The sequence below is a fragment of the Telopea speciosissima genome, chromosome 2, assembly GCF_018873765.1.
Source record: "Telopea speciosissima isolate NSW1024214 ecotype Mountain lineage chromosome 2, Tspe_v1, whole genome shotgun sequence".
Lineage (NCBI taxonomy): Eukaryota > Viridiplantae > Streptophyta > Magnoliopsida > Proteales > Proteaceae > Telopea > Telopea speciosissima.
In genome coordinates, this window is record NC_057917.1 from 66,610,553 (window position 1) to 66,638,521 (window position 27,969).

The window sequence follows — 27,969 nt, forward strand, 5'->3', positions numbered from 1 at the left end:
TTCTCTTTATGGTTCATCATAGTTCAAATGGAGCAGAACATGCCAAATTTCATGGCAGTAATCTTATCCCCCTTACCCCTCTTACTCCTCCTGAATTCTTTATCCCCTCGAGTTTCCTGCCCGGTCCAGTTTCCAGTCCTCCTAAGAAAGAGGGGGTGCAATATGGACTACCCTTTCCCCTGCCCGAACATACTGCCGAGGTGGGGTCCACCCCTAAAAAATTGATAATCATAAATTTATCACTGATGATCGTTTAACAGACTTAATTACTTGATTATCCACTCGCAAGTGGGAATTTCAATCGCAATGGACAGATCCATCGATCGATCATTTTAATAAGACAAATCGTGCATGGAAGAGGCATGCACTTTACGTATATCGGCTTCAAATGCTTCCATCTGCTTCTCCATATCCCTTAGTTTCTGGGTCATCGATTCCAATCTTCTTCTCGCATTCTCACCTGCACCATTAATTAAATTAATTAAATTAAAACCCCAACCCTCTCCCAACCCCGTTTGAATTGAATCTGGGTTACCGGAGGACTGGCCATCTCTAATTGGTCTGGTCCTGCAGCCACACGGAAAGCCCAACTCCCGGACAGGGGACAAGGGAAAGAAAAAAAGAAGAAGCTAGAAAAGAAAGAATTCATACCAAAACGGGCAACGGAATCTGTAATTCTCCACAAGTTTACAGCACTGGAATTAGAGAATTCCGGTGGTGAAGTCTTCTTCATTTCCGGCAACTTGGTGCTGTGTCTCTGTGTTCTCGACATGATTATTGTGTACTAAATACAACGAAGACTGCAATAATATATAACAAGTCTTAGCAACCAAGTTATATATAGACTTGAGACTTGAGAGTGTGTGTGTGTATTAGCCGTGACCGGGAGCTAGCTGGAGGATCCAGCCGAGCCAAAACAGGGGGTGTGGGATCATTTCATAGGGGCCCACCTGTGAAATGACCCAAACACCCCTCTTTTGGTTAGGTTGGATCCTCCAGCTCAGGGTGTTTGGGTTATTTCACAGGCGGGCAGGGGGCCGCCCCTTGAAATGATCACACCCCCTGTTTTAGTTGGACTGGATCCTTCAATTCTCAGATCTGATGATTACTATGAACCACGCCAATTTGGCTCTCTGGCCTCCAGCTGTGTCCGGAGCTGGAGGGTCCAGCACAGCAAAACAGGGAGGTTTTGGTCATTTAAGGGGGGTTGTGAAATGACCAAACCACCCCTATTTTTGCTGGGCTGGACCCGGCTGGAGGAAACCCAAGTCCTAGTCATGCAGAGACGGGAAGAGACTTTGAGAGTGAGGTTCTTACTTTCTAAATAATTAAGCTCCTGTTCAGTTTCTAGCGGCCAGTTTTGGCGCCATTAGCTTTTCTCATGTTTCTAGGGAATGGAACCGGGTAGCCGATTCCCTAGCTCTGAAGGTTTTATCCTGGGCAAGCAGGATAGTTTTGCCATTTTTCAATCCAGGAAAATTATCTCCTCCAGTTTGCTGACCGGTCCAATTCCTCAGTTCCTCTAATAGGGGGATGGTAGACCCCACCCAGGCAGAGTGTTTGGGCATGGGTAGAGAGGTCATTTCAGCCTCCTTTTATTAGAGGAACTGGGGAACTGGACCGGACATCCAACTGGAGGTGATAAAGATCCTTCCAATCCATGACTTTTGGATTTATGTAATCAAGATGTCATTGGCTCTCCTTATCGTTTTCAATAAAGTTTCCCTCCACCAAAATCAAAAATAAAAAATAATGAGGCAAGTTGTTGTTGATCTCATGTAAACCTAAAACCACAATAAACTTTGAGAAGACACGTGTAGCATTAAGCTTTGCTGTCTTGGGTCGGTGCTGATTCATAAATATTGGGTTGTGTGTAGCAAGTAGTAGTAAGATGAGTGGATGGATCTGATTCTGAGGTATTTAAGTCCAAGAAATCTTCTGAACCATAAAGAGTGGGCATGGCATGATGGCATGATCATCAGCAATTTGGCCCATTGGAATGATAGATAGGCCGCCTCTTTTGCTATTATTTGGTTTGGATTTTATCTCTATTCTACCTAAAACTAAGACACGCCAACCATCCAAATCAAAAGATACACAGTTCAATAGTTTCTGATTAATATGGGCCATTCAATTGTTACCCCCAAATTGGCTACAAATCTAAACTTCTTTTTTCTGTCTTTTTTGGCAGCCATGTTGAGTCACCACTCATCTTGTTTGAGGATTTTCATCCTCTCAAGTGCCATGCAGTGTACAGTGCGCATCAGACAGTGGTCATTGCATTTGGGAAGATAAAAATTCAATGTACAAGTGAGATGCACTATTCAATGCACTGCACAATTCACCGCACTTGAGAGGATAAAAATTCCTTGATTCGATGTATCGTATAATATTGCAATTATATTTGTTTTGTGAAAGGGAAACAAATAAATAAAACTATTGGTGGTTATGTGTGTAGTTGTGTACCTCCACAAAGACACATTTCCCTTGCCATGTGGAAAATACAGAGTCGATTGGTGGGACCATGTGAAAAGAATCTTAGACTCATATTGCTAGTCAAATTTTATAATGATTATATTATTTTAAGGTGTTTGGTCCTTATAATATGTAAGTTACATGGCTACTTTAAATGTCAACCACTGTCATGTGGTAGATGAGATGGACACCAAATTTTGTGGATAGATAGATCTTAGGTTCCTTTCACATATCAAGTTTGAGTCTTACCAGAGTTTGCCACATACATGGCAAAGCAAAGCCTTAAAAATCAGGAGTTATCTTAGAATACACAATAATAACAGAGTATTATAGACGTGCATAGACATACATGGATTTTATATCTAGTATCTAATTATCCATATGAATTATCCAAATTAATTGATATGAATTGAATTTGGATTTTTGACTATATATTCCCTTTATGTACTCTTTGATACTCATACTATAGAAAGGTGTTCATATTGAAAAAAGATATCCAAGGATATTTATGTAAATATCATTGATAAATAAATGTAATTCTTGAAAGGTTTTTTTTTTTTTTTTTTTTTTCATTCCACGGTATTCATAGGGTGACTCATCTAGTGTTAAATTGTGAGATGGATGTTGGATCTTCTAAGGATCCGACTCCTCTACTTCCGCCTGCCCAGTACTGTTGTGCGTCTCTACACACAAGCGTGGTGGAAAGTATCGCCTTACCCTCGATTGGGCAAGGCGCTCGGGCAGAGGTAAGGCGGTACATTCTGCCTTACTTGTGTGCAGGGCGCATACGGCACTAGGAGCAAGTGGAAGTAGAGGAGTCGAATTGAATCTTCTAAACACATGGATCTACTTGTGTTGCACGTGACGAAGCTACTCATGAGACTCATGAGAGAGAATCATTGCAACCATGACAAAGCCCTTTCACAGCAGTTGACTTCAAATTGAGGAAATCTAAGGAAGATGATTTTTCATCCACCAAAATAATTTGAAGGGGAGAAATGGCCTATATGTGAACAGCCGAAGACTGCTCACCAAAAAAAAGAACAATCAAAAACTCATAGTCAAGTAATTTTCAAGAAATGCATTCATGTGAAAGAGAAATTTCCTGGTGCTTGTAAGGATCCCACCACTAGATTTGTATGTGAATGAACAAGAGCCAACCACCCAAAAAAAAAAAGGGAGAGGGGGTGTGGTCTTTTTTTTTGGGGGGAAAAGTTTTCATACACGGTCGTGTAAACCGTGTATGTGAGAGGGTGGGAGTTTCAAGACATTGATTAATGGATGGGGATTTATGACTTTTCAACTCTTTATGAGAGACCCTCTCACATACACGGTTTACACAGCCGTGTATGAAAACTTTCCCATTTTTTTTTCCCCTTTTAGAAAAAGGCCAAGTTTTCCTTCAATCACAGTATAGGTTTAGATGCACGGAGGGTATTAAGAGAGTGTTTTGGGAAACATACTAAAACCTTAAAGGGGTTTGTGAACCCTAGGATGGTGCGGTAGAACGTTCGGTGGAGGAAAACTTTCTCCTTTAGAAAATATATTCATATTACCGTAGCAAAAAAATTTACATGAAAAGGTTCGCCGGCAAGGTTGGGAGTTGGGATGTCTCTCTCCCTTCTTTCAATTCCAGGCCTCCCTTCTTCCTTTGGCAATCTAACATTCTAACCCTTACCTATACTTTTCCTGTTCGCTTTTGTGCGTGTTCTCTGTCCGTCATTGTACGTGTTCTCTACAAATTTGAAATTCATCATTTTCTTGCACTTTTGCAATCATTGATTATGTTTGCATGAATAAGATGGCATGATTATGGCTTGATTATGTTTGCATGAATAAGATTGCATGATTATGGCTTCATCTTCATGGCCAAACCATGGCCACTTCAAACCTCATCCACTGCTCCTTTCCTCGGACCATTTGCTTTATCATTGTGTATAATTTTATGATGCCAGCACTTCTCATCGATCGGATCGTGGCTATTTGGAATTGGGAGAGTGCTCTACGGGACTTACATTAGGATTTTATTCCTTTTTGTGTAGATTTAGTTCAACACAGAGACAATTGGAAAATTCACTGTTGTTATGGTCTTGTTCTGCCAATTCAGATGATCGATGTTCAACTCCGACAGTTAGCGATGGAGAAGATGACAGTTTTTTTAACTGTCAAGATGAGCTTAATGTTGCACCACGTGTTTCCCATAATGCCTATCCACGTATGGGTTATCAACTGCTGCCTTATCATGTTGGTAACTGCAAATCTGTTTACAAATTGATGACAAGAATTGATAATCTGGCAGCATCAGTCACAGTGCAAACTGAAGACTTTCAATTTTTATCTTCATACTTTATTGCTTGTAATTTTAACTTTGTTCCGAGGGAGATTAATAGCGTGGCTGTCTCCCTAGCTTGGAGGGCTCTATCGGTTACGACGATTTGACCCAATTTCAATCCATGAATTATGGTGATGTTCTTCTCTTTCCATGAGTTTTACATGTTGACTATGATCAATAAAATGTTTTTCTACCAAATAAAAAGCACTAGAACCATATCTCTTGTCAACACTATTCTTGCAGTTGAAGGAGCCAACTCCATTGTTGATGATCACATCATATTGGTGAGAGAAAATAAAAACCAGATTGTAAGGAGAAAATGGGGTTGAAAAGTATAAAAAAAAAGCAACAAAGACTAACTGTTTCCACAGAAAACTCTAATTTCTACAAGGATTGGAGGAAGAAAGAGAAAGAAAATCCTAAATAAGTTCAAACTTGACAACAGGGAGACCAGAGGAAAGTTTCTAGATCATAGAGTCCGCTTTGATAGCATTAGATTTAAGGAAACCTTCTAGACTTCTACATCATGAGGATAACGGTTGTACTTTTCTTCTCCTCAAGGTAAAAAGAAGGTACGTTCATGGACATCGACGTTGAAGGAAAGTGGAAGGAGTAAACTTACCTGCTTCCATGTCGTCTTGCAACATCTCCTGTCTAAAATTCTTCACATTCCTGGTTGTTAGAATTTTTGGTTTTCTCTTAAAAGTTTCCTCCACCACAAGTGGTTGAAAATTTTCACATATTGATGATGATTCTGCTTGACCATTCTGATTTTTATTTGGATAGATGAGGCATCTTCTAGATAAGCTATGTGTTAAATTTTGCGACCACTCCAACATGTCCCACCATAATCTTAAGGGTGTCAAACAATTGGTTCGGTCTGGTTTTTGGTTGGTTTTTTTATTATTATATACCGGGTCAGATTAAAAAACGGGTCAAAAAAGTATTCAGAATACAAAGCCAAACTGAATATGATAGCTATTTGTCCAATCGGTTTTGGTTCGTTATTGATTTCTTTTAACGTTCCCTTATGGGTTTATTATTGGTCCGGTCTTGTTTTACATACATTAAAAAAAGTAAAAATGAGTGAATTTAGCGGTTTTTCTGATTTCGGTCCAGTCTCGATTTTTCATATACAAAAAAGGTTATAAAAGGATTGAATTTTATCAATTTTTCTGATTTCGGTCAAAATGGTTGATCTTTTCGGACAGTTCGATTGGCAAAGTACTCTAATGGATTGAAAGTTGACACATGAAAACTATAGCGGGGAGAATACAGTTACTTGCCCAGGAACGGCAAGTGGGCCGGGCCTGGGTTGGGGAATTATTTTAATCAAAATGAGCCCCAGCCCAGCTCATTGAAGATTCAAAGCCTGGATGGAACCTTCACACCCGACCGACCCCAAATGCAAAAGCAAAACACTACCACAGGATTCTCTCAAGTTTCAAGTTTAAAATTTGAACATGGCTTGGCCCAAGCATTGATTGTTAACGCACAATGCTTTTCCAATTTTATACTGATGGTCCCAATTGCATCCACGAAATAAGGGTCACACCTAATCTAATCACATGATCAGAATGTATGAAACATGAGGTTGGACATGTGGCCAATACTTGTAAGGAGACCTTAGCTATGATCTATTTATTGGAATGGCCACATATCTCACGTAGCTCAAATGAAGATGCTACACAACACAACTGAGTCAACCTAAGAAACTTCAAGCTGTTTATGAGAAAATAAAATCTTCAATTATGAAACAGCCATCCAAGAATCTATTTCTGCTAGTTCAAGTTTAAAGATTCCACTTCAATGTATAGAAAGTTAATGCAAATCATACCTTGCTATGGAACTAACATAAACAACAGAGGAAATAGCCATTGCCTTGACGAGGAGGGGGGGAAATTCTTTTTACTTGGGAGTAAAAATTTTGGACCAAGTTTTCTTCACCACAGATGTAAGATGGGCGGGAGAGTGCATCACAAGGGTGGTTTTAAAAAATACTAAAACCTTATAGGGTTTCTGAACTCTTAAGATGATGGGTGACCCAAATTCTGAGTGGAGAAAAACTGTGTCCAAGAACTTTATCAATGTGGACAAAGAAATGGATGACCAACGTCTAGAATCTTCATAAAAATTAAAAAAAAAATGGTTAATACTAGTATTTTTTAAAAAAAATTCTTAAACAGTATTGAGCTACTAAGCTCATCTTCATTTAAAATTCTTTACCAAAAAAAAAAAAATTCATTTAAAAATCTATAGAAAATAAATTATTAAGTAGAAACATGGTTTAACAGGTTGACACTTGACAGTCGACAAAGGGGACCATAGCCTTAATTATAGCTTCTCGGACCCTTATCAGCTTAGCTTCAGTCGTGGCCTCGGTTGACACACCTTGGCCCTGATGAAGTAGATGATAGAAACTGACTTAACGTGGACCAATAAACATGAAATCTTATAAAATAATGAAGGAAACAGAACTAATTTTTCAGCTAGATCCTCAGATCAGGAACACTTTTGAGTTCAAAATGGGTAATTAAGTTAATCAATTACTCTTCTTACCAAAAAAAATAATCAATTACTCAATGTGGGTGGTAGCTTTACCTTTGGTAGGTGGCTTAGGCTAAAAAAAATTAGTGAAACTCCCACATCTCTTCTTAAGTCTAAACCTTAGAAAATCTAGGTGAAGGTATAAAGTCCAGCCCATTGTGTAAGTTGGGATCAGACACAGTGCACAAAACTCCCGTGATGCTGTCAAGTTTTTCTGGTCTGCCAACTAAATATGGACCGTAGTGGTCTGAATTCATCAATTGACCAAGAAGCATTAAAACTCGTTCAATTCAACATAATTCACAAAATACCCTTCGCCTCTCATCCTACCTGTTCCCCGACCAGAGAACCTCTTCCCATGCACATCTAAGGGCTGGGCTGTGCTGCACATATTCCAGCCCACGCCCAGTCAGCCATCAAGATGTGTGCAGCACAGCCCAATGGCTGGATGCCCCCCTTAGGCACTCCCTGGAGAGGGGCTCAATCCCATTAGTTTTTCCCTTCATCTAGTATATATCTGGGTGCCAGTTGAATTTCAATCCAATATTTGATTGCTTGATACAATCATGACATGCATGCTCTTTTCAAATCATTTTCCAACAACAATACCCAAAATAGTCAATAAAGTTTTATGTGCAGAAGATCATCACATGCCTTGGGTTCAGAAATAGGCCATGCAGATTGAACTTATCTGCTGGAGAAAAGAGGGCAAAGGAAAAGTAGTGAGTGGACTATATATTTCATTTGTACAGGCAGTATAAATTGAACCAGACATTAGAGAACAAATAAAAATCTTCACAAAATCTTATCTATGGAGTGAAATTAAGAACTTCCAGGTTCGTGGGTCACCTAATGCCAAATCAGTTGCAAATCAAAAGCACATGGTGAAATACCCCATATCCATATTCAAGTACAGAAATAGGCCAGGTAGAATGAAGTTGAAGCTTTACATGTTCAACAATGAAAAATCATGTTGCAAACACTGGCATGGGACATTTATAGGTTGCAAGCCGATCAGAAATTGCTTCATTGAGATGATCACCTGAGGATAATTGGTCAAGGTTGATCTTCGTACAAAATGGAATGAGTACAGAAAATTTTCTTCATAGAAAATGGTATAACACTGCAAATCATTGCCGCAATGAAAGACTGACCCTTGTAAATTCATATGTAAAGATCATGCACTTTCACAAAGTTATAGGAGTAACTGCAACAGATTTTGCACCTAGAAAATGCGTTGTGGGTGAAAACATCACAAAACATGGCCTGAAGAATTATGAAAGCCACGTGAATACAGAAGTGGTTGAAATCCTTAAGAGAGGGTTAAAACATTGATCATCACTGTCCTCAAAGTAAGAATATATAGACACCTTTCTCAGGTTACAATGTTGTAACAGTAAGATATATATAAAGTCTTGACAACATTTTCACGAGGGATAAATGTAACTCAACAGTAACAGAAGACTAGCAAGTAGCTTCATCCACTACATAATTTCATCATCTAACATAATCTTAGTTTCATGTGCCAAAGGTAAATTCATAAAGCTTTCCTAAGTGAAACATCTCAGAAGAAGGCCAAACACAAGCTGAAATTATTGCATTCCAAAAAGGTCAACAAGGTCGCACTTATTGATGCTTCAAGGAAATTTTGCAGATAATTTACTGAAAAAGTAAAATTCTGAAGATTATTCCTCACTCTGTTGAAGTTAACTAAACATGGAAGATTAATAGCAAACAAACCGGTGTCTACAAAGACAGCTTCCAAAACACATGCATATGCACAAAGACATACCTTGGGGGGGGTGTTATGCGTGCATGTGTGCACATGCTCACACAAACATACATTCCAACTCTTGTTTCATGCCTTTTTTACCCCCCTCAACGAAAAAGAAAGAAAATCATATTTTATAAATAAATTCCTTTCCTATGCACTAAAAAACTTACTGAAGTTAGTAAATTCTTGCCTTAAAAAACTACCTCACAATTCTAAAACTCATCTCTTTTTCTTAAAGTTTTTTCCTGAAAGGCATATTTTTTTAGCAGTTAGTCCTCAAGTCAAGACAGGTTTTGGAGTCAAGTCTCTGGTATGCACCCCACAGATTTACCATTGGCATCTTCTAGACAAAAAATTTATCTAAACCAGATGTAAAGTGTGTTTTCTTAACCTTTGGGGAAAAAAAAAGGTCATAGTGTCTTACTATTAGAAAAGAGACATATACCAAAGAAGGTCCCATAGCACATAGAAAAGCTACACTGGCAAGTGGATACACTATTCCATATCATGACTGCAACCTTTCAAACTGGTCTGGGTATAGAGCTTCCATAACCTATTAGAACAACAACAAACCAGCCTTATGGCCCTTATCCCAACTAAATGGGGTCGACTCCATACCCTATTAAAAGCTCAGGTAAAGTGTTCAGCCAGGGCTTAAGTATTGTTATCAGTGTTAAGTTGGTCATTCTGCAGCTTAATATTTCTAGAGTTGTGAATCTAGTTAGCTCTAGGATCTGCCAATTTAAAATTTAGTAATAATTTTAATAGTGGAAGATAAAGAAAACAGTATTCAAATCTCAACTTCAATCAGAGTAAGGCTACCCCATCCTTATATGTGGAATGATGGATGATCTGATCACTTGCCTTCGTAGAGTTTTCGGTTTCATCTTTATTAGTCATGTTTGCTTATAGGGCTATTGATGGACAAGGTAAATGAGATGCAACAATTCAACTTTCAAAATAAACAAAACAGATAGGGATATGATTATCCCATTCAATGTGCTGTTCCAATGTATTAGCAATGTATATTTTTTCCACCTATTTAGTGCCCCTGTCCACATCAGATGCGTAGCCCGTTGACAGAGGACACACCTAGGGTTTTGAGAACTTAAGGTTACAAGTTAATCTGCTGATTGATTCAGAAAATTTATCAACCAAATACAAGCCTAATTCCAGTTACAAAATTCAGCAAATAAAATACTTGTTCAAAGATGGAAGAGAGGTGTAGGGAACAGACTGAATGAAGAAAATGAGGCTTAATGATTAGCAGATTACTAGTTACAACTAAAAAAAGGGAATCCATATGGGTGATGAAGGTTAGCAGCTGTAAGGAAATATTAAATTGGAAAGTGGAGACAAAGAGAAGACTCAAAAGCTTAACTACTGAATTATGCATAAGACAATTCAGAAGAACGTCAACAGTCATAGACAGTCACGTATTTCCTTCCATAAGTGAGGTGAACACAAGGAATCTGTCTTTTACACTATGAAAATTGTTGGATTGGTTGACTGTTGCATAGGAGAATCCATTCAATGCTGACAAGTCCAAACATGACCCTTTTCATAAAAATAAAAATAAAGTAAAATATGGCAGATCAAGTCATGTAATGGTCTTATATGCCAGGTCCAACATGCCTATTCCAATACTTTAAAAATTGAAATAAAAAGTAAAATGGTTAGGACTCCATAACACCTTTTTCTAGTGATTAATAATGCAAACTTTGTTGTATGAAATATTAGATCCTTCACCATAAAGTTAGCTTAAAGGCCATACCAATAGGGGAAAAACAACTTGCACTATGAGAGAGTAATTACATTGAAATCATAATCTAGTAATCTCACTTCTAGACTCGTACTCTCACAGGAGATACTCTCACCAGGTTGAAATTTAAAGGGCATTAGAAAGTAGATAACACTGGAAAATCCCCCATTACCCACCAACAAAATGCAAGATTTGCATGATGAGAAATGACCGAGTTTACCAAAAATTTCAGTAAAATTGAAAAAAAAAAGATTTATAATAGAAGAGCAGCAGCAAAATGTTTTTCCTTTTTCTATATTTTCAAAATGTTGGCAATACTACCGGTTTCACAACTAGGGGATATTTGCTTTCCTCTTGACTAGTATCCCCCCCCCCCCAACCCTCCCAGCCAAAAGAAGGATAGACATAGGAATAAAAAAAATTTTGCAGAAATTTTGATATATGTCCATGTAAATACCCATAAGAAGCTAAATGTGTGACCCTGATGGTGACTCAACCTATAAACCTGAATAGAGTGGAAGCAATGTGGAAGTCTCTCCTCCCTGGGGCTCCAAATTACAGCACAAACACACATCTCAAAAAGTGTTTGCCACTCCAAAACAGAGCAAAATACCAACTCTGAGAAAAGGTCATTGACATCCTAAGGAACCACACCCTAATGCAAAAAGATTTGTGAGGTCGCACCTGTTCTCCTTACTACTTAGGTCTCTGCCAATCACCCCCGCCCCTAAATCTACTCCAGTATTTATTGCTGACCAAGAAAAAAAAATACTCATTAAGAAAGAGAAGAGTCAAACTTCACTTCTCCATACTGCATGGGAAAATTTATTCAAACAGGACTCGACCAAAATTTTATCGATTGACCTATTGGCTACTGCACTTACCGATGAGGAGATGAGGCGATGAGAACAACATTTTTGAGATACATGATCTGATAAACTACCTAGTGTGATTCTGTATAGTCTAAGACCTTAGATTCCACTTCCCCTTGCTTCAATAAAATCAAAAGAGGGGAACAGTAATAACATAAAGAATAATTTGTCAACATTTCTTATCTAGCTTATAACCATTTATTTTAATAAATTAAATTATGTGATATAGGCCGTGTTCCCGAAACTTGGCATTACTAGGGACTTTAGAAGTGTTAGCATCTCAACTTGGCATTACTAGGTATGTATGTTATACCCAAACATAACATACATAGCATCTCAATTGGATCTATTCTGGGCTACTCCACTCCGATTATATTTGGACTATCTCCTCCTCTTCAGATGCCTCCTGGGTTTAGCGCAAGATTCTTGCTCTTAGACCTACTGCCCTTGGAGCTATCTGCTCTAAGATTGGTGATGGTACCTCTACAACTCTCTAGTTGGATCACTGGCACCCAAGGGGAATTCTTCTCCACTTTGTTAGTTCAAGAGCTATTTATAGTTGTGCTCTAAACAAACAATCTTTGGTCACGGACATTATCACCAATGATGATTGGGACCCTCCCCCACACTCCACCCAGTGCTCAATGAAGTTTGGGATGCTTTGCCTTCCATTCTTGGAAGACCCTCAAGGAGGGGTGATTGTGTTACTTGGGCCCCTTCCAGCTCGGGCTTATTTAGTTCTAAGGATGCCTGGAACCTTATTAGACCTAGAGGTACTTTGCCCCCTTGGAGAAAGCTCTTCTGGTTCAAGCTCCACATCCCTGGCCATAGCTTTACTGTTTGGCATATCTTCACAAACTGCCTCCCAATGCAGTCCTTCACCTCCGCCAGATCCCGGTCTCTCCGTTGTGCTGCCTTTGCTGGAATGTTGTGGAAGATTTGAACCACCTTGTCTTTGCCTACCCCCTCTCTGTGTCCATTTGGAAAGGCATCCTTGCTAAATGCTGGCCCCGTAGGAGGAGAATTCTCCCTTTCTCAAGGGAGTGGATTTGGGTGGACATGACTTTTGCTGGCTCCTCTATTTGTGACATAGTTGGAAAGTTGGCCTTTTGTGCTATCATCAATCATATTTGGATGGAGCGTAATATCAGAAAATGGACCTCCAACTCTCGGCCTCTTCATCAGATTTGGGAATCCATTTCCTTCGACATTAAAGCCAAGCTCTCTGCTAGTTCTACTTCTTGTAATGACACCCCAAGGAACAGGCATATTGTTGTATCCTGAGGTCTTTCTCCCTCCTTTCTCCAGCCGCCCGCCTCCCCTGTTTGAGGTTAGTGTGCATTTGCATTTTTCTTTCTTTTACCCCTTTGGGGGCTTCTGTAGTCCCCTTTCGCACAAAAAAAACATACCCAGGCACATGTAATGCAGATTTCAGCATTCGTTACACACAATTTGCAAGGCCAGAAGTGGTGCCAAGAGGTCTCAAACACAAAACGATGTAATCCAACATGATTGACTACCACATAGCATATCTATTTCTACCCACATAATTCTTCTAATCATGTTTAGCCCTTTGCTTTTTGTTCCCCCTTTTCTCATTTTGGACAGATGGCAGGTCAGAGCCCTGTTTTTCTTTCATAGAAGAAAGTGTTCTGATAGTCAAGCTACACTGCTAAACTCTGATCTTTAAATCAACCATGTAAAGTAACCTAATATTAATGTTATATAATTGAAAGTTTGTGCTCCTCACGTGTTCCTTGTTAATTTCAATCACAAACTACTTCTTTAATGCTGCTATATTTTTTTGTTCATACTACACATGATGCAAGAGCACTTCCTTGGACCGGGCCGAACCTGTTTGAGGGCCCCGACCGAGATTCGCGCCCATATTGGGATTTGGGTCTAGTAGGATAATTAGAGATTTATTTTCTATATTAGGATAAAATATAATTTTATTTTATTTATTTTGATTTATTTTGGTAGGAAGTTGGATATGTTGGAGTGGTAGATTCCTAGTCTAATATTACTTCTATTTCTGTTTTATAATTGTAGGAGTCCTCACTTATTTATATGCTGCTTGTATCTACCAAAGATTTCAGATTTGAAGAATGAAAATTTGAGTTTGAGACTATCTCATGGTTGTGAGTGTGTTGTGAGACCGGTGGCATTTTTCTTCTCCTCTTCTTCTTCTTCCCTGTGTTTCAGAACCTCCTATCGTAGGAGTGTTCTTCAGCCCCGTCCCCCTTTCATTCTTCTTAGACCTTCTTCCCTCCCAATCTTATTCTCCTTTATTCCTCTTCCTATCCTCCCTCTCTCTTTTTTATTGTACCCTGTTCTAACCTTTACCCTGTTACTGTTGTACCAACTGAACTGTAAGAGACTCGATCAAACTCTCTAATGAGCTGTCCATTGAGTCTGAGATTTGGGGAAAAAGAAAGCCCTTCTATAGGCGACCCAAGCCGTAGGGATCTTCCTCCTGAATCTGCAATACCCACAACAAGATCTTAACCTTTTCTCCAACCGCAAGGTTCAGTTGCAGCCAGAAATAATATTTTAATACTTGAGTTTTGTAATCTGTTGTTGAGTGATTCTCAAAGAAATGTTATTACGGATCTCTCACCTAAAATTTCAGTTCGATCCATGGTTGCATGACTGAGTTGTTCACCTGAAACCAGCCCTGTTCTCCATCTTCTTTCTCCTTTGTAGGAAGGTGAAGACAACCTCCCGTCTTCTCCCCGTCTTCGATATAATTACTCATTTTCTTGCTTCCTTAAACTGCCCCTCCCTTATTTCTCATTTCTAGTCTATTTTTTATTTTATTTTTATTCATAGTTTGCTCTCCATCTCTAATTCTTAATTTCTCATCTGTCCCTCTACTTTTATACCTCAAGCCTTTAATATTCAGTTTTATTACTGTGACAAACCCAGAACCTGGAACCAATACCTGCAAGTGGAAGAGAGAAGATTTGTTGAACCCACGATAGATTCAGTCTATCTACCATGGGCACTCTTAGTTGTATTTATAACAGAGAATCAAACAGTCTTAGTAGGATTCCTACTAAGACAATACATTGTGCAACACTAAAAGTAATTATAAACTAACAAGGAAATTTAAAGACAAAAAAGAAAATAAGGAAACGAAGACTACATCACAATAGGACAACGCCCTACCATGATCACTAACAGAATACCGCAGGGGACAAATCAACGATACCCTTACGGACATGCATACAACTAAACACTCCCCCCCAAGCTGGAGTGTGAGTGTGTGTGTGTGTGTGTGTGTATATATTAAAAGCAGCACCAGACTTGAACATACACTACAGTCAGACGCCAATGAACACAGAGAACTTCATTCTGGTAATAATATCAACTCAAGCACATCAATGAGAGCAAACCAGCAACAACTTGTAAGAAACCCTACTACTTATTTTTTTAATGTTTCAGCAACTAGGATTTTCAGATTTTTTTTTTTCTTCTTCTTCTTCATAGCTTGAAAACCCTAGCACAACTCTCAAAACTAATATCAAGGGAATGCAAGTACTAGTTACAACTCTGATACCATAAAACAAACCAATAACCTGGAATCAGTAACTGCAAGCGGAAGAGAGAGGATTTGCTGAACCCACGATAGATTCAGTCTATCTATCAAAGGCACTCTTACTTGTATTTATAACAGAAAATCAAATAGAATCTTAGTAGGACTACTACTAAGACAATACATTGTGTAAGAGAAAAGGTAATTATAAAATAACACTGAAACTTGAAAAGCATAAAAGATAAAGGAAACTAAGACTACATCATGATAGGGAGAACCCCCTACCGTGATCACTAACAGAATACTGCAGGGGACAAATAATACCTTTGTGGACATGTATACAACTTAACAATTACCATTTGCCACCTTCTTTTGTAACTTCAATATATTTACAAAATTGTCATTTTCTTCCTACTTTTGGCTATTGTACAATTGGGTGGGCCCATAGCTAACCCAAATAGGGTTTTGAAACATAGGGAAGAAGAAGAAGGCCACCAGCCTCACACCACACTCACAACTGTGAGAAAATCTCAAACTTATGTCATTCTTCAAATCTGAAATCTTTGGTAGATACAAGAAACATATAAGTAAGAAAAGATTCCTACAATTCTAAAACAAAAATAGAAGTAATATTAGACTCGAAAACTACAACCTCTACGTACCCAACTTCCTACCAAAATAAAACAAAATAAATAAATTAAATATTACATTTAACCTAATATAGAAAATAAATCTCTAATTATCCCACTAGACCCAAATCCCAATCCGGGGCCAATTCTCGATAGAGGTACTCAAACAAGTTTGGCCCAATCTAAGGAAGTGCTCCTACATCAATTCCCCCATTGTTTAGAGTGAGTTTTGTAGAATGATAGACATAAAAACACTCTAATGGGGGCTTGCTGCTCCTTGTCTGCAATCCGAACAAAATCCAAGATATGAAGCTTCTATGTTGCATTTGTGTTTTGAAATATGTAGGGAGGCTTAGAGTTCATGTAATAAGGGTGCTTTGGGTACTGTGTTATTATGTTGTATTGTGATTTTACTTTTTCATGTTTTTACCTCCCTTGGCTATCTTATGTTAGCATGGGGGAAATATATGTAATTTCCCTTATGAGGCTAAGTGAATCAATACAGAGGAGAGAAATCTATTCTCTCCCACAACTCATTACCGCCAACTTCTCTTCTTCTTTTCTTCTTCTTCTTCTTCTTCTTCTTCTTCTTCTTCTTCTACCTCTCATTCTCATCTTCTCTTGTTCTCTTGCAGCCTTTGGATATCAACTGGGATAACAAACTCAATATGAAAACCTGTTGTTGCCTCACCCACAATACCTGTTGCAATCAATGATGTCTCTTTGCTCTTCCAACCACTCTCGACCCAATTTAATAATGCACTGAGAAACACCAAACACTTCAATGCTGAGAAATGGAGAATTCGACTAAGAGATCATCCTCAAACTCAATGATGATCTCATTGGTGTTTTATAACATCTCCACCACAGACCATGAGACAAAATTGTCGCTTTGCCCTTCATCAATGAATAAAATAGCAAGTTTTCTGTCGGGCAAGCAGACTCTAGACTTGAGCACAAAGGAATCCATGTTCAGGTTTGCTCTGATACCAAATTGGTGTAATCCTGGGGTTCGGAAACAATGTTTGAGTATTAAGAATTAAAGATAGGGCAAACTAGGAATAAAAATAAAATAAAGATAGACTAGAAATAAGAAAGGGAGGGGCAGTTTAGGAAAACCAGAAAAGGAATACATATATCGAAAAGGGGAAAAAACGAGAGGTTGTCTTCAACATCCAACAAGAGAAAAAGAAGATGGAGAACGGGGCTGGTTTCAGGTGAACAAACCAGTCATGCAACCATGGATCGATCTGAAATTTTAGGTGACAGATCTCACTACCAATCCTTGAGAATCACTCAACAATATATTCCATTCTCAAGTATTAAAATACTATTTCTGGCTGCAAACTGTACCTTGCAGTTGGAGAAAAAGTTCAGATCTGATTGTGGGTTAAAACCCCTGCAGAAAATGATTCGGGAGGAAGATCCCCACAGTTTAGGTTGCCTATAGAGAAGGGCTTCCTTTGCCCAATTCTCGGACTCAATGGACAGCTCATTAGAGAGATCGAATCTCTTACAGTTCAGTTGGTTCGACAGTAACAGGGTCAAGGAAAAGACAGGGTACAATAAAGAAGAGAGAGGGAGGATAGGAAGAGGAATAAAGAAGAATAAGAATGGGAGGGGAGGAAGGTCTAAGAAGAATGAAAGGGGGGCTGAAGAACAAACCTACGATAGGAGGTTCTGAAACATAGGGAAGAAGAAGAAGAAGGCCACCGGCCTCGCACAACACACACAACCGTGAGACAATCTCAAACTCAAATTTTCGTTTTTCAAATCTGAAATCCTTGATAGATTCAAGCATCATATAAACAAGAAAAGACTCCAAAAATTCTAAAACAGAAATAAAAGTAATATTAGACTAGGAAACTATCACTCCTACGTATCCGACTTCCTGCAAAAATAAAACAAAGTAAATAAATTAAAGATTACATATTATATTAATATATAAAATAAATCTCTAATTATCCTACTAGACCCAAAACCCAATCATTCAAACAGGTTCAGCCCAGTTCAACGAACTGCTCCTGCACCAATACGTGTACAGAATTTATTTGCTTCTAATACCTTTACATAGTCAAATCCTTCTGCAGAGAATTTTAGAAATCAATTTTCCATACATCTTTCGATACCTAGACACCAGGCAACCGTACCATAGTAAAAATGGTTTCAGGAAGTGTAAGAAAACTAGGCCTGCTTCCAAGGCTCTCTTTGGTTGAATTTCTATTTCCATTTCAGGGGCTGTTTGATATGATTTAGGCACCCAATTTCAAAGAAATTGAAATCAATTGAATAGAATTCTTGAATAGCTCCCCATAATTTCTATTCCAATTGATTTCATATATATTTATATACAGGAGGAGCAGTGGGACGGGGCATCAGACAGGAGGGGCAGCGGCGCTAGCTTGCAGTATACCAGCAGTGTGCCCAGCCATTTCCCACATATATGTATATATCATTTTGGCTATGTATGGACGAAACATTGCCTTTGGATTATATTTCATAGCCTTATATTATTATTATTATTATTATTATTATCATCAATATTATCATTCCTTATTATTAGTGGGCGAGCCTTGGTGCAACGGTTAAGTTGTGCTATTGCAACCATCAAGTTGTTTGTTCAAAACATGGAAACAGCCTCTCCACGAAGTGAGTGTAGTACATTTGCAGCACCCAGACCCTGCAGTATCGGGAACCTCATGCACTGGTACACTTATTTTTATTATTGTTCTTATTATCATCATCATTATTATTATTATTATTATTATCATAAATAGAGAGAATCTATTCTCAAAATTGAACTACCAAATGGGTTTTTTACTCTTGAAATATTTTCGATTTATGCAACCAAACAATTTTAATTTCTTGACCAAAAAACTATTTGCTGACTTATTTTAAGAAATCAATCTAAAATTGAAATAGGAATCCAACCAAAGAGAGCCTAAGATTCTAAGAAAATAAACAAATTTTTTATACTTTTTTTAGAGGTTCATGCACCTGAAACTTTTGAATACAGATTCCCTCACTACTAGAAAAATAACAAAAGCTCTTTCTGAAACTTCAAATTCTAACTCTTTAGTCGATACAACAAGCATTACACTTGGATTTATTGGATTTTCTGCTATAATATTGGCATCATACACGAACAGACGAACTACCAACAGATGGCCAGTTACCCAAGGGTACAAAAGAACCAGCTACACTTTCCATACAATCTCTGATAGATTGGACCAAAAGAAGCAGAGAAAAATAATCTTTCCTGAGGAAAAGAGGAAATTCGGCTACAGGAGGGAGGGAGGGAAGGGAAGGAAAGAAAGCAAATGAAATTATCCAAAGACTGAGGCATGCATAGCACCATTATGTACATTGCCAAGGTGGCAGCATACTATTCTGTTACATAAATGCTGTTGATTCATTTTACAGCTCAATCACAAAATGAGAGCCGAAACCAGCAACAATCTTGAAGTTTGATGAATTGACAACATTGACAAAATTTACAAAAAATAAAATCTGGTTCAGTGTCACTATTGACCATCTGCACATACAAGAAGGGAATAAACAAACTTACATCTGTACTTCTGATCATAAAAAGGAATTACAAATGTTTGAGTGCCCTGTCATATAGTGAATAAGATTAGGAAATGAGCGATCTTAAAGAAACAATTGAAATGGTGAGGGGGGTGGGGAAGAATCACCTTGAACTCATAAAATCTCAATTTGGAATATGAAAGCAAATGAGTAAGCCGAAGGACATCAAGTAGGATGCTTTTACTTCTAACTTTCTGATTGCCGGGATGCAGGTATTATTAGTTCCTGACAAAAGAAGAATAATTTTAGTGTCACTTAAGTTAGTCACCAGTATTCCTATTATCATACATATAACTACGAAGACAAAAATAATAAATGTACCTGTGAGAAACGTGAATGTTCAAGGTGAACATTAGAAGTTTTGACAATTGTCTCCCACTTGGGACTATCAGAGGATATCTTGGAGCCCTGCTTCTTGAGGTGGGATTGGGTAACTTGGTATGACCGTAAAGATGGATTCCTTGAGGAAATGGATAAGGTACGACCAAGCCAAGACTCAGAAGGCGATTTTGGCAAAGGTGGAGGAAGGGGAGATGGTAAAGAGATGGCATAAAAATTCCCCTGATCAACTGAATCTAGAGGTTGTGGGTCATTAAAATTCAGTTTCCTATCATCAGGAATTTCTGAAAAAACTAAAGGTCTAGATTCCTGATCAAGACCTCCGTCCTGTCTGAAGCTCTCTACTCTGTCCACATTCCATCGAGGAGTTGATCTGTCAGAGGAGGAGGGAAAATCAGAATCAACCTCCTGAATCTTTGGTTGGAAGATTCCTATTTCCTTTGAAATCTTCAGGTCTTCGACAATTCTAAGACAGGATTCAACAGAAAGCGTTTCATCCACCCCCTTACTTTCTGCCAGAACTTCTGAATCCTTGTCTGTGATATCAATAAAACCTCTCATATCTGAAGAACTTGAATTTGAATTCGGTGTTTCCACCATTTGCACAGAGTCTACATACAGAGTTTTCTCTACCATTGGGCTCAATGGGCCTGAACCTGGTTTACTGCTATGACGAGATAATGTTTCCCGAAAGTTGTTACGACCTGTCTTAGATGAATCAAAACGAGAAGCTTTGTAATTTTTTACTTCTTTAGGAATTCCAAGAAACCCCGATCCTTCATGGAAAGGAGACTGAGGTGCTTCATTCCGATAAGGTGATATGCCAACACCTGCAGAAAGCCTGTAGGGAGATGATCCTTCTGGTGTTTGAGAGTCACTCCAGTCAGTTAGTTGGTTGGATTCACTTGTCATCTTACTCTCATCCTCAAGTAGCCCAGGTGGTTTAAGTTCCCTCACAAATTTGTGCTTACAGAAAGCATCCCACGTGTGCTGTAAAATGAAAGGAACAATCAAATAAAGATGTTTGTAGTAGGACAAGTACAAATTTTTTTTATTTTTTTTATTTTTTTTTTTTTTTTTTTGGGGGGGGGGGGTGGGGGGAAGAGAGAGATCTACGATTACCTCATCATCTTTATTAGTGCAAGTTCCAGCATATGCAGTCTTAGCCCGTGTTCTAACATTACCCACAGAAGACATGGGTGCCCTGGCTCTAATTTTCATCCCTGGGACTGGATTTAACAGGAACACAGAATTCTTTAAGCAAAACCGAGGAAGTAGTCCACATGCTTTTGCTGATAAATTCCCCGTGTCATCATACTCATCACCATCTTCTTCATCTTCACTTTCTTCTTCCACTACATCATGGGTATATTGTGGCAAGAGGTTAGGTCTATATTGGTTGATTGGATTCCGTCTTTCTCCATTAACCACTTTTGTCACCTGTCTTGAATGTTCTCGTGCCAGAGGTTGTTTTCTTGAAGCGTACTGGGGTGTGTCTGCAGCCACTGCCTTGGCTGCAGGCAAGAAGCGACCCATCATGAAATCCCGAGTTTGTGGATCTGTTGAGAAGGTTCCCGATGGCTTGATGTCTGGGCCATCCAGTCCACTAACACCACTTATGCTACAGTTTAAGAAGAATGACTCAGTACGGGACAGTGTGTCAAGTGCATCTGTGAATGTCTCATCCTCATCCTCCTCTGTCTCAGCATCCTGTCCTTTCTTCACAATCTCTTTGGAACTGTCCAGTTCAGTTACATTATCACTCAAAGATGAAGCCCTATGACTACTAAGAAAAGCATTACTGGTTTTGGAACTAACAACATTTTTGGGACTAACAGCATTTTTATCGTTAGATTCACTGTTCGTAGGCTGTTGTCTAACATCCAAAACTCTCCCAGGTGGAAGCTTCGGTGCAAGTGGAGGCCGTTTGAGAGGTTGTGCTCGGGGACCTCCTCCATCCTTGGGTCTTCCTGGAGTCTGCTCCCACAGAAAAGGAATAGAACCAGCATTTTTAATGGGGCCAGATTTTATATCTGGTTTGTAATATGGAAGAGAAGATATCGTGGGCCAGGAATTCTCGATCCTCTCACTGTCATTTCGCTCTGAAGAAGCTGAAGTAGATGAGAAAGATGAGAAGCGCCTCACAGATAAAAGTGGTGCATTGAAGTCCAATTGCTTTTCTTCCATCAAATTCTTCAGCTTGCCAAAAATCTGGAGTATTCAATAGAGATACTCACCCCTTCAATTCAAAATCCAAACCAACGAAACAGAGTTCATAAACAACAAAAGGCAATTGGCAAAAACATGAAAGAAACCATAGCACAACTCAAAACAGTTTTCTGTTGCAATTTTTTAAAAAAAAAAATTTGCGTTCTTCATCCTCTACGAAACTAGAATTTCCGAACAAAAGAACCTAAGACTGTCAGCCAATTGCCCTTCATGGTATAAACAATATAATGGAAGATTTCAAGAACCAAATGAAGCTCCAATTGTCCCCTGAAGGTTAAATAAACAAGAAAAGAAACATCTAATCAAACAAAAATACTAGTTAATTAACTGAATATCTGATTGACAATGACTGAAAACTAAGATCAACGATAGCTAATACTCATTTTCCTTTTTGGGAGGGGGAGGGAGGGGGGACGAATTAGGAAAAGAAGAAAAAAAATCATTTGTATTAGTAAACTACTGTGCAAGCAAACTAATTTTATCCAAAGCCTATCTTAACTAATCAAATAAGAAAAAGCTTATTCCCTTCTCACTACCTGTAAAACCTCTTTTCAAGAAGAAAGAACAAGCGACCAGAAACACTTCAATAACGATCTAGATTACTGCGGTTGTACTGAATTTAGAGTAAGCAAGATCAGAATTTTCGTACAGAATTACCGATAAATCTCGTAATTATGCTTAATGAGACCAAATTCAAATGCAATCCAAATATAGATATAGATTGAGAGGAATACCTATAACGAATCGACGAACTCTAATAGAAGCAGAGCTGCATATGCATCACAGAAAAGCAAAGAAAGGGAGAGAAAGCTCCGGTGGCATCAGAACGAAGCAAAGTGAGGGGAAAAACTCCTTCGTAAGTTTTTTGCTTTCTTCCACTGTGCTTTTGAGTCGCCCGCTGTTAATGGAAATCGCTAAATTCTCGTACCTGCAAATCAGCTTTTTCCTTAAATTTCCTTCAACTGAAAAAAAAGGAAAATCTGAATATCTTATTCATAGTTTAACGTGTTTGGGTGATCACGTGGAGCGGTGGGGAGACATTATTATTCTGATTAATACGATAGCCCTGAGGACTACGAAAAGAATGTAGACCTTGTTTAGAACTACGACTTTTGGAATCTTATTTACTAAAGAACTGATAATCAATTGTTTCGATTCCCTGTTTACGCTAATAAGTGTGAACCCGGGTCCACTCAATCACGACATAAAAGAAAAGGCCTTCACTCGCCGTGATAACTGACCCTTATTCGATTGGTCCATTGAACAAACAAACGAAAGGTATATCAAATGACCAAAATAACCTCGTTCAGTCAAATCATCGGGTTTGGTATACTAGCTTTTTGTTTTGCCCATTTTGGAATTCGAATAAATACTTACCAGGTACTGCTTTCTCTTTATGATGCCTGAAAGTCACCTCTATTGTAATCCGTGATAAATGGAGGTGAAAGATATGGTGATCATTGTGAAGATTACCGATATGGTGATCATTATGAAGATTACCAGTCATTTAATTTTATTTTATTTCTATGGTAAAACCAGTCATTTAATTTCAGGGCGAGAATAATGTGACGAGCATATATGGTACCTCAATTAATTGTATTGGCCTATTCACTAAATTGATTACAGGATAAATCTAAGATAACGAATTAGACTTTGATTATACAGTATAGACCCATATTCAATTAAGGAAATAGAAGGTTGTGTGGTTCCAATGTCTAGAGTCTAGATCTTGCTTTTCGTGAAATGAAAAATCCCATCTCTGTTAGATGTCCTCGTGCGTTTTTATTGGCCCCCACACTAGTGCGGGGGTTGTTTTATATACATTTTGTATATTAATGTTAATATCAATTTTTTTAAAGGAAACACCCACTTTAAATGTTGTCAAATGGACAAATGATGTGACCGATTATTGTTGCTACAGTGTTTTAAGAAAGAGTTATCGCTATTGTAGATTTACGAATGACGGAATGATGCTTTGTTCACACCTATGTCCAGAATACCATACATATGAACAAAAGGAAGATCTACCATGAGTGGAGGTATCTATTATTCGTCGGTGGTCTGGCAGACATCATTAGATAGATGGATTGTTATATGAATTAGCTATATATCAAATTTTGGAGCCTAATATAATCAATGGAAAAGGTTTTTTGAGGAAACTATGCTAGTACTTTCTCTCTTTAGTTATCTCTCTCCTCCTCGCATGAAAATTACCTCGTTACCCTTTATATGAAACCATTCCTTCACATCTCAATGGTGTACTCCTCTATGCCGCTTGCTCCAAGAACATGTTTCCTATAATCTAATATTCTCCCTGGTGTACTCCCAATGTATTGGCATGCATCTACATGTATATCCATGCATACCTTTGATATTGCGATCACTATCATGCACTTTTCTCACGGCCCTAGATATTCAAAGTTCAATTTACCATGTGGTGAATTCCGATAGAATTGCAAATCGACTTGTGAATAGGGACTCGGGGGTCTACTTATTCACAAATTTGAGCCTTGTCTAACATGACATGTGGCAATTTTTTAATCGAACTTCCCAAAATTTAATGAAATTGGAATTAGGAGAAAGATTCTCCGTCGGTGGACCAAAAAAAAGGAATTATGTGGTCTAGTGCTTCAAACTACACAGGAATAAAACTCCCCATATTGTACAAAGTGTCTGAAATACCCTTATTAGAGTCTTGATTCTCTATCCTTCCCGTATCCCCAAAGTACGATGGCTTGTTAGACCAAAAAGACCTTTCTCTTAGAATATTTTGGTAATTTGGGATCACAAAGATAATGAGGTCACATTAGGCAACTAATAGTCAAATTCATTTTTAATTCAGTATAAAAGACTCCTTATTATTATTAATCAATAAATTTCCTCTTGAAGTTTGAGTACAAGTTACATAAATAAGAGATGCTTTTATTAAAGTGCGAGGAATAAGGTGAAAGGGAGACAGAAGAGTAAGACCAAGAAAATATTAATAGGAAAGAGGGAGTAACGTAGGGTTTGATTTGATTTAGTATTATTCCATTATGTAGACCCCTCTGACCAAACTTTCTTGTAATTAAGCTTACTTTACAACAAAGTTTAACATTATATAAATAGAAGATGATTATTTAAAGATAATTAAATAGTAGAAAGAATTGAAAGAGGACGAAGAACTACACCTAAGAAAGCTACGTCTCACATTACGTTTGACCTTAACCCAATAGAAAATTTAATCACCTCCCCTTTTTTTTTTTTTTTTTTTTTTTGGTAAATAAGTAAATAACCACCCCGGTTTTAATTTAATTAATTGATGTTGTATGAATAAATAATCTTTAAAATACATTAATACGAGTGGAGGTACACAAATATATTATCTGGTGGGTCTCACAATGGATTGATTGGCTATTGAGCATTTGTTTTTTAAAAACCAAACTGGTTAGATCAATCAAATTGGACAAATGGGTGAACCACTAGGTTTGCCGAATTGGGTTGGTTGTACGCTTCAAAGTATCGGTATCGTATTAATTATGGTGTATCTCGATCAGTATCATTGGTATATGATATTGTGGTATCGGTACAAAGGATGGTAAAATGGTTTAAAAATAAAAGTTTTCGATATTTTAAGAGGTAAAATGGTTCACTTTAGCCCAATACGATCAATTTTTATCGATATCAATATTAATATCGGCCAAGACTGATACGGGTATTGATGCCAATATCAATACCTACGACCTTGACAACAAAGAAATAACCACAGAACTTTCAACAATTCACTCATTCAATATCGTGTTGATCCGAAAAAGAAGAATTAGGATTTGGGAATGAACCCTCTAAGTCCTTGGACCAAATTTTTAGAATCATTATCCTCTCCTGTCCACTGTCCGGACAGGACCGTGCTGTCTCCTCATATGGGGGTGCAAAATAACGACCTAACCCCCTCCCAAACACATTGTTCAAGTGTTAAATCGTCATTTCACACCCCCATGTGACAGGCAGCGGATAGGGGAGAAGAAAAAAATTCAAATTTTTATAGCAATAATAAGACAATTAGTCACAGTAGATAATACCTTTCTTTGTCAAGTGGAGTCGCTCTCAATGCAAAGAGACGGGAGTTGTCGAGTTGATGTGCCTTGAGGTGAGGGAAAGCTACAAGATATTAGGCCCCACTCCACAAGGCAATGAAAGGAACTGAAGCATCTAATACTATCTTGGCATTAGAACCTACTTATAGACTTCTATGACTTAAAAGAGAGGTAGTCCATGAGACCACTACAAGCAAGAATGACCCTCAAATCATAGTTCAAGAATATGGAATTGGGGATGGGATCGGTTGCCATTGATTTTGATTCTGGATTTGGTTTGGAATTAATTGAAGGGAACCCTAGAAATTGGATTTGAAAAAAAACAAAAGTAAAGATATTTTTAATTAGGTGATTCATTTGATCAAAAAAAGAATTGGGATTGGACTAGATTGATTTGATTTAAATTTGATGATTCATACGATCCAATTCTGATTCTTAGAACCATGCCAGAAATATAGTCATGGGCATCTATATGTTTCATCTCTATTTACGCTTTCTTTATGACACATGTCCTTTTGCTTTCATAAATGTTTTTTATATTGCCACTAAGAGTGCTTGTAGGAAGCATTTGTATAAGAAAAAAGACATGTTGTTATTATGAAATCGTACGTAAAGAATCGATACACTCCACATACAAGGAATTAATCTGATCTCAATAGGAGAAAGGGAGTTCACTGCCTCTTACCCTTTTATCCTCCATAGAATGACAACTAGGTAATTACCCTATCTGATCTAAATGCCATTGATGATGCTTCACTGTCTATACTCATTGGATAAAATATCATTGGTTGTTGGATGAAAAGTTTTTTACCTAGACCCATGGGATGAAGAACCATACATTTCTTGAAGGGTAAGGTAAGACCATTACCTGGTCATACTTTACCCATTGCCACCTCTAAGTAATAACATATAGTAAGGCATACTTTTGCATGCTCCTATGTCTAGACACAGGATCCACGTGACCAGATCGACATCGTTTTATTTCCCTAAATTTATTGATGTTGCTCACAATTCTTGAGTCATGTGAGGGATTCACATCATTAAAAAAAGTTTTAGACTCGTTATACATCCTATGGATTTGCCACATGTTAATTTTAGGGTTCAATTTCAAATCTCCATGTAGTTTCAATGGGAGTATTTAAATGACATCTCTAGTATTTAAAAGTTGACACCTTTTAATTGTCGTTGTCTTGTTTAAGGGTATTAAAACGTTTTCAAAAGTAATTTGGCAGTGACATATCATTATGACATTATTATGACATTATCAAAAGGTATCATTGTCATTTTTTGTAGTTTACATTTAAAATGATAATATTCACCCTTATTGAAAAAAAAAATTTGTTTATTATATTAAAAGGACCCAAAAAAAAAATAATACAAATTATTTGACACCGCTCATTGGAAAATGTCATTTTCAATAGTCCAGCCTTTCAAATAAAGTTGAGTTTCCAACAAATTTTTAGAACTTTATATTTTCATATTACAAAATACACTTGGATTTATGAAATAGTGAGAGAAATTGATATGGGCCGCATGTCCAAAATGTGGGTGCCCACTAACTACCCATGGCAGATATTATGATTGTGAAGATAAGCTTACAATGTAAAGGAGAATTTACCTTTGCATGCTAATGATAATTATTTTTTTTTTGAGGTAAAAGATTATTTGCACGGTTTACTAAGGAAGGGCTTCTTATACAGCTCACCGAGTTATGTCATGTGGAAGGATGATGTGGTGATTTTGATTATTGGTTAGGTTGGTCTGGATCAAGTTGACCAATTGTCAAATTTTATTTGACATACTCTAAAGCG

General features: G+C 37.8%; 1 protein-coding gene and 1 long non-coding RNA gene across 3 annotated transcripts; one reads left to right on the plus strand and one right to left on the minus strand.

The window, feature by feature from the left end:
• On the plus strand, positions 1-16,278 carry LOC122651778. The gene is made up of 4 exons (XR_006331511.1): positions 1-11; positions 6,864-6,875; positions 10,175-10,181; positions 16,151-16,278. It is a non-coding gene; the product is annotated as an uncharacterized LOC122651778 (long non-coding RNA).
• On the minus strand, positions 7,954-23,076 carry LOC122651777. Of its 2 annotated transcripts, XM_043845307.1 has the most exons (6): positions 22,820-23,076; positions 20,979-22,095; positions 19,839-20,846; positions 19,623-19,742; positions 19,498-19,540; positions 7,954-8,045 (listed from the first exon to the last, which is right to left on the minus strand). In XM_043845307.1, the coding sequence occupies exons 2-4, from the start codon at positions 22,041-22,043 to the stop codon at positions 19,704-19,706; spliced, it is 2,112 nt and encodes a 703-aa protein (XP_043701242.1). In that variant the 5' UTR covers positions 22,044-22,095; positions 22,820-23,076; the 3' UTR covers positions 7,954-8,045; positions 19,498-19,540; positions 19,623-19,703. The 2 variants fall into 2 exon arrangements, with proteins under 2 accessions (XP_043701242.1, XP_043701243.1); XM_043845308.1 differs by lacking the exon at positions 7,954-8,045 and having other exon boundaries at positions 19,256-19,540; positions 19,839-20,848; positions 20,984-22,095; positions 22,820-23,075.
• Positions 23,077-27,969: the final 4,893 nt, after the last annotated feature.

Excerpts from the sequence above, each read along its gene's own strand:
- LOC122651777 (XM_043845307.1), bottom strand. The coding sequence starts at position 22,043 with ATGGAAGAAAAGCAATTGGACTTCAATGCACCACTTTTATCTGTGAGG. Across the intron at positions 20,847-20,978 it reads GCACTAATAAAGATGATGAG|CACACGTGGGATGCTTTCTG; the intron begins GTAATCGTAGAT and ends TTCATTTTACAG. Across the intron at positions 19,743-19,838 it reads AACATTCACGTTTCTCACAG|GAACTAATAATACCTGCATC; the intron begins GTACATTTATTA and ends TTCTTTTGTCAG.